Raw genomic sequence first — 11388 nt, 5'->3', positions numbered from 1 at the left:
CCACTGACCAGTTGACCCCTGTTTTAGATGATGAACTGAATGTGTTTCGTGTGTTAAGATTCTATTTTATGACTGATCTCGTCGATAGTGGCTTAGGTAGAAGAATTTACTTTGTTTGTAAGATGGTTGCTACATCGTTTCATTTCCTGTTGACCCTGAAGACACACTTTCATGTTGCACTATTTTGAGGTTGTGTCTTTACAGTCAATGTATTTTACTCACACACTGCCCTGACTTGTCCCTGTTGTGTTGTTTGTGAACAAATGTGAGGAAGACAACCCCAAGATGGTTGTAGATTCCAATTTTTTAATTTACGTTTTGTTGGTTGCTGCTAGCAATTAATAACCACTGTTGTGTTCTATTTGTTAAGTGTGGGTGCTGACGAAATAGCAGTTTAGCGCAATATACAAGCCAGTACCATCACAAAAACAGTCATTCAAAGAAACAACTGAGTAAATAAAGCAAACGAATGTTCACTTTAAATTTTGATTTATTCGAAACATTTGCAAATTCATTTCAAACAATTTCTAAAAAGCGTACATTAGAATTTTCTTCATGACAAGGCTACAAACAAGACTGACCCAATTTTTAAGGGCACTTCACATTGTTAGTCACATCAAAACCAGAGACTTGAGTTTTACTGGGTACAAGAAATTTACAAGCGAATGCCTTCTTCTTCGGTGGTTCAGTAACACAAAAGGTGGTTTTAATGGGACAGACCTACTTTGGAGTAAATGCTCTTATCTTAGGAGGGCCTGTGACTATGAAGGCTGCCTTAATAGGACACACCTTCCGTTCAGTAAAGGCCCTCTTCTTCGGTGGGCCTGTAACAATAAAGGCTGTTTTGATCGGAAATGGTCCTGTTTTTAAGGGCGTAGGTTTCATAAGGCCAACACTAAGAGATGCTCTCAAACGACAATATTCTGCAAAGATAGAGGTGGTTGCCAAACATTCCTTATTGGGGGGCTCATCATGTATATCCAACTTCTCATTAGAGGGCTCATCAGGCCATTGTGCAGTACTTTCTACTGAGTCTGGTAGTGGCTCAGATTCTCTTTCCAACTTCTCGTTATAGGGCTCATCAGGCCATTGTGCAGTACTTTCTACTGAGACTGGTGGCGGCTCAGAATCTCTTTCCAGCTTCTCATTGTAGGGCTCATCAGGCCATTGTGCAGTACTTTCTACTGAGTCTGGTGGCGGCTCACAATCTCTTTCTAACTTCTCGTTATAGGGCTCATCAGGCCATTGTGCAGTACTTTCTACTGAGTCTGGTGGCGGCTCAAAATCTCTTTCCAACTTCTCGTTATAGGGCTCATCAGGCCATTGTGCAGTACTTTCTACTGAGTCTGGTGGCGGCTCAGATTCTCTTTCCAACTTCTCGTTATAGGGCTCATCAGGCCATTGTGCAGTACTTTCTACTGAGACTGGTGGCGGCTCAGAATCTCTTTCCAACTTCTCATTATAGGGCTCATCAGGCCATTGTGCAGTACTTTCTACTGAGTCTGGTGGCGGCTCAGAATCTCTTTCCAACTTTTCGTTATAGGGCTCATCAGGCCATTGTGCAGTACTTTCTTCTGAGTCTGGTGGCTGCTCAGAATCTCTTTCCAACTTTTCGTTATAGGCCTCATCAGGCCATTGTGCAGTACTTTCTACTGAGTCTGGTGGCTGCTCAGAATCTCTTTCCAACTTTTTGTTACAGGGCTCATCAGGCCATTGTGCAGTACTTTCTACTGAGTCTGGTGGCGGCTCAAAATCTCTTTCCAACTTCTCGTTATAGGGCTCATCAGGCCATTGTGCAGTAATTTCTACTGAGTCTGGTGGCGGCTCAGATTCTCTTTCCAACTTCTCGTTATAGGGCTCATCAGTCCATTGTGCAGTACTTTCCACTGAGTCTGGTGGCGGCTCAGAATTTCTTTCCAACTTCTCGTTATAGGGCTCATCAGGCCATTGTGCAGTACTTTCTACTGAGTCTGGTGGCGGCTCAGAATCTCTTTCCATCTTCTCGTTACAGGGCTCATCAGGCCATTGTGCAGTACTTTCTACTGAGTCTGGTGGCTGCTCAGAATCTCTTTCCAACTTTTCGTTATAGGGCTCATCAGGCCATTGTGCAGTACTTTCCACTGAGTCTGGTGGCTGCTCAGAATCTCTTTCCAACTTCTCGTTATAGGGCTCATCAGGCCATTGTGCAGTACTTTCTACTGAGTCTGGTGGCTGCTCAGAATCTCTTTCCAACTTTTCGTTATAGGGCTCATCAGGCCATTGTGCAGTACTTTCTACTGAGTCTGGTGGCGGCTCAGAATCTCTTTCCATCTTCTCGTTACAGGGCTCATCAGGCCATTGTGCAGTACTTTCTACTGAGTCTGGTGGCTGCTCAGAATCTCTTTCCAACTTCTCGTTATAGGGCTCATCAGGCCATTGTGCAGTACTTTCCACTGAGTCTGGTGGCTGCTCAGAATCTCTTTCCAACTTCTCGTTATAGGGCTCATCAGTCCATTGTGCAGTACTTTCCACTGAGTCTGGTGGCTGCTCAGAATCTCTTTCCAACTTCTCGTTATAGGGCTCATCAGGCCATTGTGCAGTACTTTCTACTGAGTCTGGTGGCTGCTCAGAATCTCTTTCCAACTTTTCGTTATAGGGCTCATCAGGCCATTGTGCAGTACTTTCTACTGAGTCCGGTGGCGGCTCAGAATCTCTTTCCAACTTTTCGTTATAGGGCTCATCAGGCCATTGTGCAGTACTTTCTACTGAGTCTGGTGGCTGCTCAGAATCTCTTTCCAACTTTTCGTTATAGGGCTCATCAGGCCATTGTGCAGTACTTTCTACTGAATCTGGTGGCGGCTCAGAATCTCTTTCTAACTTTTCGTTATAGGGCTCATCAGGCCATTGTGCAGTACTTTCTACTGAGTCTGGTGGCGGCTCAGAATCTCTTTCCAACTTCTCGTTATAGGGCTCATCAGGCCATTGTGCAGTACTTTCTACTGAGTCTGGTGGCGGCTCAGATTCTCTTTCCAACTTCTCGTTATAGGGCTCATCAGGCCATTGTGCAGTACTTTCTACTGAGTCTGGTGGCGGCTCAGATTCTCTTTCCAACTTCTCGTTATAGGGCTCATCAGGCCATTGTGCAGTACTTTCCACTGAGTCTGGTGGTGGCTCAGCATAACTCTCTAATTCCTCATCCGCTGGCTCGTCATGCCAGTCTACAAGAGATGCCACTGAGGGTGCTGGTGGTCTAGCATCCATCCCTAACTGCATATCGGGGGGCTCAGATAGGGATTCGGCAGTAGTCGCGGGTTCTGATGCTGGAGGCACGGCAATTGTCTCGAGCTGATCTGTTTTCTCATCTAGTCTTCTTCTGTGAGCGGGATGGTGTTGGCGAGTCCACTCCTGTTGGCAGAATACAGAAAGCTCGGTAAGAGACATGGAACACAAAATCATATATGTGTATTCAATGTACATAACGAGAATAATTCTGTAACTATCAGTTTGTTTCTTTTAACTATGGTAGAAGGAGAACAATTTTAAAAATAATTGATGTCTAATTATTAATGTTCGTTTGGCGCAGCTGTAATATGCGGGACCTTTTTGTGTGTACTTATTTGCGTTTAATGTTTCAGTACGAATTTTTCAGTTGCGTGTGAGTTCAGGTAATAATGGAGATGACGGCAAACGCGATGCAAAATATAATTCCGATTTACGTGTATATTTAATACTGTTTATCCCAGCAGTTAAAGATGTGTCCACTTTTTATGTAATGGTCATGTATACGTACAAGTTACGGTTATGTGGGCAAGTTCAAAATATTAAATCTATTGACCCTCACAGCTCGCACTTGTTATGGGCCGATACCTGCTTGAATGGTTCACCGGCGTAGAATCTGATTTTATGGTGTAAGTAGCTCGGCATTTTTACGAGGGAAACGCTCGTCGTCTTCTGGGACACCACCTAAATCTTCAGTGGCTACTTGGTAATACTGTGACTTTACAAATACCATCTGACACCATACTTGGGAACCTTTCTACCAGCGGTAACGTTGTTTGTATCGATTGTGGTTGTTCTCGTGAAGCATATGAAATAACTTGGGAGGCACTTGCCCTCTGAAAAGTAGTGCACGCTATTCCAATGAAGTCCAACTATTACAAAGAAGAAGCTGCAGTGGTTTGTGACATACAGTAACGAGACCACCTATTGTTTGGTGGACCCAAACATATTCGAAGGTGACAGCGTGAATCCAATGTGCATTGACAGGATACCGGAAAAGGCAAACTCAAAGGGCGTTTCTCACTTGTAAACGGATATGCACGGAAACGACAGAGAAAAATTGCACTTGAAGTGAGTTTTGTAACTCCCTGAGAAAAGACATACTGGTTAGCGCCGCATTAAGTTAAAAGTTCTCGGAAGAGGGAAATTGTTTGTACTGGAAGCAGAGTAACCATCCGCTGAAAAGACTTCCACCACCAACTGTTAGTGATAAGCCTTGGTCTTCGTCAGACTATTCCACCACCAGCTCGAAGTAACAAACATAGGACTTTTAGAGAGGACTGTAAAGATGATAATAATTTACAATGTAAGGGCATTATTATGCTGTTATATCAGTCACTAACAGTACATCAGGCAAAGCCAATGAACACTAACCGATAATCTAAAACTACTCTCCATCTTCCTCAACTAGTTCTCTTAAAGTTTAACTAAGTATTATTTGTGCAGGAGAAACCTGAAACATGGAAACCTCAAATTACTACATCTTTTCCTAAGCAAGGATTAAATCATTACCCCGAAACAGAGCAAAACAGCTATATAAGCCACTAAGTGTGCAACAGGAATTCCACTATTAAACGCTGGGCAGAGTGAGCGAATGGGTGGAAAGAGTTCATTGAAGGCCTCTACGAGGGATAGAAATGGATGTTGAGATGATAGACGTAGGGGTCCAGTAATGGCACTTATCAGAGTTTCGACGCACATACGGTCAAATAAATCTATAGACATCGACTGCATATCTACATTTCTAAAATCATGAGTGAAAGTGAAAACCAAACGACTTTTCAAGTTCGATTGAAGGATTTTTTTGTCTACAAACTACACAAAATTCCGAAGGGTTATAAGAGCGAGAACTACCGAAAAATCGACTGACAAGTATAGCACACCGAAGAATGGAAAAGAAAGCTTTGATTGAGGAAAGGTGCTGCGAATACATAGAAAGAAAGATCCCATATCACTTAGCTACAATATAGCAGGTCAGCAACTGGAAGCAGGTAATTCCATAAATTATCTGGGAGTACGCATTAGGAGTGATTTAAAATGGAATGAACATATAAAGTTGATCGTCGGTAAAGCAGTTGCTAGACTGAGAGTCATTGGAAGAATCCTAAGGAAATGCAATCCGAAAACAAAGGAAGTAGGTTACGGTAGGCTTGTTCGCCCACTGCTTGAATACTGCTCAGCAGTGTGGGATGCGTACCAGATAGGGTTGATAGAAGAGGTAGAGAAGATCCAATGGAGAGCAGCGTGCTTCGTTACAGGATCCTTTAGCAATCGCGAAACCGTTACGGAGATGATAGATAAACACCGGTGGAAGATGCTGCAGGAGAGACGCTCAGTAGCTCGGTACGGGCTTTTGTTAAAGTTTCGAGAACATACGTTCACCGAGGGGTCAAGCAGTATATTGCTCCCTCCTACATATATCTCGTGAAGAGACCATGAGGATAAAATCAGAGAGATTAGAGCCCACACAGAGGCATACCGACAATCCTTCTTTCCACGAACAATACGAGACTGGAATAAAAGGGAGAACCGGTAGAGATACTCAAGGTACGCTCCGCCACACACCGTCAGGTATGGATGTTGATGTAGGAAAAGGCACCAGAGAGGCACCTCTGACGTCGCTCATTATTGTAGAAGCAAGACTGCAAAAAGAGTTTCACGATGTAAAATAGTGGAATATGTTTCAGTTTCTCAGTCTTTCGCCCATACAATTCAGTCTGCCCATCAGCGAAATGATGACGAAAGTAAATGAAAGGATCATGTGTGGGTTTAAATTCAGGATGGAAGGATGTCAGTGATAAGATTCAGTGGTGGCACTGCTGTTATCAGATAAAGCAATCTTTGTTTGTAAGCTATTGCTAACCGCGAGTGGTGTGATTACTTCTATTTACTTCATTTTGTGAGAAGTTTCCATGGATGTGTTATGAGTGTGTTAATGAAGAAAGTATTTTTCGCTGCACTGGGTGATATAATTGATCAGTGATTGTCAGATCAGAGCAATTTCTGATCCTGTTATTGTGGGAGGCGTGTTTTTGAACAGTACTGCGTATTCAAGGATCACACAGGTAATGTGTTTGCTTTCAGCACGTTCAGCAGTGGATGTGACGTTTTTATGTACTCCGGTGAAAGTTTTTCATTTGGTGTTTTCAGCCAGAAGACCGTTTTGAGGCATCTGACCACAGTTATTTATACTTAACAGCTAGCTCCTTTATTTGTGTACGACTACTGCAAGCTACACCTATTTGAACCACCTCACCGTCGTGACGCTTTGGAATCAAAGTGACGATTGCTTGATACCACATGAAGTGTCCCGTTAAAAGATATCTCTTTTAGTAAGTTGTGCCATAAATCTCATTTCTGTCCAATTCGTTTCAGTACCTCCTCAGCAATTATCGAATCTATCCAGTTGTGTAAGGCAGGTAAAAAATGAGCTGACAAAACATATCCCATGTTTCATTACTGCTTGGGGATGCAGAGTATTAGACATTTACGACAGTCAGCTTAAGATAAGTGCTGTACGCCACTCACCAGATCATCACGTAAAAGCCCAGTGCACTCTCCAGCTGCCGCCTGCGAATGCAGATGTTCGACCCACTGCATCTGTACAAAAAGGAAAGAAAAAATTTTTGTAGTTAACGTATGTACCCACAGGAACACTACAGACTACATCTATAGCTGAAACCATTTAACACCAACATAAAATAGACTGGAAAGTGCTACAGAATCGATCCTGATGTCGAACCAATTAAATTTGAAGTGAGGAGGGCCTGTGCAAGCTTCTTCATCTCCCAGTACCTACTGCAGCTTACGTCCTTCTGAATCTGCTTAGTGTATTCATCTCTTGGTCTCCCTCTACGATTTTTGCCCTCCAAGCTGCCCTCCAGTACTAAATTGGTGATCCCTTGATGCCTCAGAACATGTCCTACCAACCGATCCCTTCTTCTAGTCAATTTGTGCCACAGACTCCTCTTCTCCCCATTTCTATTCATTACTTCCTCATTAATTACGTGATGTACCCATCTAATCTTCAGCATTCTTCTGTAGCACCACATTTCGAAAGCTTCTATTCTCTTCTTGTCCAAACCATATATCGTCCATATTTCACTTCCATACATGGCTTCACTCCATACAAATACTTTCGAAACGATTTCCTGACACTTAAATCTATACTCGGTGTTAACAAATTTCTCTTCTTCAGAAACGGTTTCCTTGCCATTGCCAGTCTACATTTTATATCCTCTCTACTTAGACCATCATCAGTTATTTTGCTCCTCAAATAGCAGAACTCCTTTACTAATTTAAGTGTCTCATTTTATTATCTTATTCCCTCAGCATCACCCGACTTAATTCGACTACATTCCATTATCCTCGTTTTGCTTTTGTTGATGTTCATCTAAATTTTCGTAAGTCAGTGACGTCCGTTAGTGAGCACATGGTGTGTGTGTGTGTGTGTGTGTGTGTGTGTGTGTGCGTGTGTGTGTGCGTGTGTGTGTGCGTGTGGGTGCTACTGCTGTGTTGTACGTCGTCAGGAAACGGAGTGGTGCTCACCTTCGGAGCTTTGGTGACCTGCTCCAACTCGACCAGCCGTCGATGCCCCTGCATCGTCTTCCTTCGGCCGAAACAAGGACAGCACGCTGTCCAGTATCTCCTCCAACCCATCTGCAGCAGAGAAGAGCCTGTTCCACAAGCTGCCGAATGGTTTACGGTATAGTAATTGCTGCACTGTGCTGCACAGTAGAATCTTTCCTGTTGTCACCATACTGTGAAATAGATGGCGTGTTCAGCACCGCAAAAAACCAATTTGTGGCAATATCGAATAGTTCCAAAAGAAGGGAAAGTTTTCAGATAGAGAAATAGTTTTAGCAGTTGTTAAACGGCTCTGGTATTGTCACGTAGAAACCACAGTCAAGTTCTTAAGTTAGGTTGGTCAGTGAAGTACTATATTTAGACTTGAAACACGTTAATGACTGAAACTAGCTCGCAGCCAGAACAGAACTGCCTTCCTGAACGAAGATTGCAGATATCGACACTAACGGAGAAAAATCGCAACTTCAAAAAATAATTAACGTAGAATATTGAAATTTAGGGAATATATTTGCCTAGGTCACATATTTAAGTGCTCAGTATTGCAAGATCTCAGGGTAAATTAAAGTGCAAGGTGGCCACCGCAAATGTGAAATTCTGATACATTAATAATCGGTGTAGCCGCCAGAATGTTGATTGCAAGGATGCAAAGGTGCGTGCGTTGCGCTCTACAGGTGCCGGATGGCTGTTTGTTTGACAGAATTCGGTGCCTATTTCACTTGTTCGGACAACACAGGGACAGTTAATGCTGGTTATAGATGACGTCCCATTGCGACGTAACGCTCTCTTTCGCACATCGACGGCGGTTCTGCAACATAAATTGTTCACCTACCTCGAAACTGCTGCAGATCCGCAAACGTAACTCCTGACTGCAGCTACTTAAGGGGGTAGGACGTCAAACGGGGCGACTTGGATCAGGAGAGGTATCACAGGACATTTTAATTTCTACTGTCTATACTTTAACAAATAAATTGATAAAACTTTGTCAACATCACCAGGAAGGATTCAAGATTCACACTCGTTGCAGTGGAAGATCGAAAACATAACAAAATAAATTTTTTTACGTGTGAAATTTAATCATTCTTTCACTTACTAATGGCTCCATTTGTTGCTATAGGTACACTTTTCTTCATAAGTTAGAGAGATTCATCGATTAATTCTGCACAGCATACAAACCATGCTTACAGGTGTATGAAACTCTAGAATTTACATATAATTTATGAAAAAACGAATGAGCTGTTATATTTTAATTTTTTTAGAAAAAAAACACAAATTTTCTAGTTAATTACCTCAATTTTTAGCACAGTTTTTAATAGATTTGTAAAATTATAGAGTTTCGTACACCTTTGAGTATGGTTTGCATGCTGTGGAAAATTCATCGAAGAATCTCTCTTACTTATGAAGAAAAGTGTACCTATAGCAACAAATGCTGTCATTAGTAAGAGAGAAAAAAGATGAACTTTTACGTGTAAAAAATTTATTTTGTTATGTTTTCGAACTTACACTGCTATGAGTGTTTATTCTGAATCTTTCCTGGTCATGCTGACAAAGTTTTATGAATTTATTTGTAAAAGTATAGACAGTGGAAATTAAAATGTCCTGTGACGCTTCTCCTCCTCCAAGTCGGCCCGTTTGACATCCTACCCCCCTTAAGAGATCTCAGGAAAGCAATGTTGAAGAAACTGAGATTTCGTAACTACACGTCGACGGCCGCTATAAGTACAAAAAGCTGAATATAGTCTTGTGAACTCTAAAGAATAAATCGGAAACGGATTGCTGTTAAAATTTCTAAGTTCAAAGGTCCTTTTAAACTTCCATTAAGATTTTTTTATTGACATTAAGCAAGATCATCAGCCCAATGTGTTCAAATCATTGAAGTTACTGTTCACAGTCCTCGTCACACTCAAACAGCCAGAACTTTTCCTATCCAATTCCGAAATCATTTACGAGAGTAACACAGGCAATAAACTGCTATTTACTTTTGCACTCGGCACTCATTGGTTGTCTTTAAATAAAGTTTTAGCTCGTCATAAATACTCAGTAAAAAAAAAATTTACTTTGTACCGCCACACTTTTAGTTCAAAGTTTACACACGCGATTTTCTCCAGAACAAAATATCTCTCGACTCTTAAAATTTCACAAATAGTTAATGGTAAACACCAGATACATTTATCGCTGTACCGAAACGCGGAAGTCACAATATCACTTCATTTTGCACATAGTGCGTTCGGACACTTTCAGCATGACCAGCTCCTTCGAAAATTAGTCCACCACTCCGTTCTTCTCTCTGCCTCTACAAGCACCTCTATCTCATACATAAGGTGGCAAAACCGTCTCCCTTCTTATTGGCTGTACAGAATTACGGCCAATCAGAGCTGACTTTCAGGGCGCGGGTCGTGCCAAAATCTAGAAAGAACCAACCACTGCTCTCAGCTCATTGACATCATTAAAATAAACAACTCAAAACTCCCTTGTTAAACAAATGAAATGAAATAAATTTTAAGCTGCACTTAACGTCTAGGAATTTAACTATATAATCGCGAACGTTCTGGCTGTCTCTTACATATCCAAACATGCCTGGACATCCGCCATCCACTAGCACGGGAACCACTGGTGGATTCGCTCCCACGACACAAAGCTGGAACACTGGCAAGTTCCTGTAGAGAATTACAAACTGAAAATTTAATATTGGCGAATGTCCCGCATACACTCACACAAGTACTCTCTTTCACACCCGCCCTAACACAAAACATAAATATCTACTTGAAATTCTTAAAGCTATTACTAGAGCAAAATTACGAAAGGTTTTCTAAAATGAGAACTTTCCAAATTTGAATCTAAGCACTGAAGGTGTTCATATCTTTTCGAATAGTCACAGTTAGTGATTTTGAAACATCCCCTTAGAAAAATTTGTGAATTACTATGCTGATAAACCTCTTACGTTATTTGATTTTTAAACAGCTGAGCAGAACTGAACGTACTCAGACACTTCTCTCTTTACTTATTCTGATCAACACTAAAATGTCACACAATATTTTTAGTGCAACGCAATCTGACTTTCAATAGTCCCTACAAAAGAATGGCCCTGACTAACATTAACCTATACCTTTCATGAATCACTTACCTCAAAAAATCTTCGTTACTCGGACTACTGCAATACAGCGAGCGCCAATACTGCCAGCTAAATAAAAGATTCTAACTACTGAAGGCACTGACTACTGATGGGCATGGTTAGCAAATGAAAGATTTTGATAGAGAACAAACAATGTATTTACCTTAATAATATTCTAAAGTCATCACACACACACACACACATCATTTCATGAAACACAGTATTACAAATTTACTCTCTCCGGTGGAAACATGTCCAGATCGTCCGCTCTCAAAATTCTGCCCTCTCTCTCCCCACATCCACCACTGCTGGCGGCTCACATCCAACTGCCCAACACTACAATAGCGAATAATTCAACAATACAAACCAGCCACAGGCTGATCACAGCACAGTTAGTGTTTTCATACAGAGCGCTACGTGGCGTTATCAATATA

General features: G+C 41.7%; 1 protein-coding gene across 1 annotated transcript; it reads right to left on the bottom strand.

The window, feature by feature from the left end:
• Positions 1 to 720: 720 nt before the first annotated feature.
• LOC126296282 (uncharacterized) lies at positions 721 to 3240 on the bottom strand. The gene has a single exon (XM_049988093.1). It carries the CDS (start codon positions 3238 to 3240, stop codon positions 721 to 723), a length of 2520 nt encoding a protein of 839 aa, XP_049844050.1.
• Between the last annotated feature and the right edge of the window lie 8148 nt (positions 3241 to 11388).

This window comes from Schistocerca gregaria, chromosome 1, assembly GCF_023897955.1.
Source record: "Schistocerca gregaria isolate iqSchGreg1 chromosome 1, iqSchGreg1.2, whole genome shotgun sequence".
Taxonomy (NCBI): Eukaryota; Metazoa; Arthropoda; class Insecta; order Orthoptera; family Acrididae; genus Schistocerca; species Schistocerca gregaria.
The sequence above is the reverse complement of the archived record's forward strand: the minus strand, read 5'-3'. Positions and strand labels throughout refer to the sequence as shown.

Coding starts and splice junctions, on each gene's coding strand:
- LOC126296282 (XM_049988093.1), bottom strand. CDS start 3,240: ATGGATGCTAGACCACCAGCACCCTCAGTGGCATCTCTTGTAGACTGG.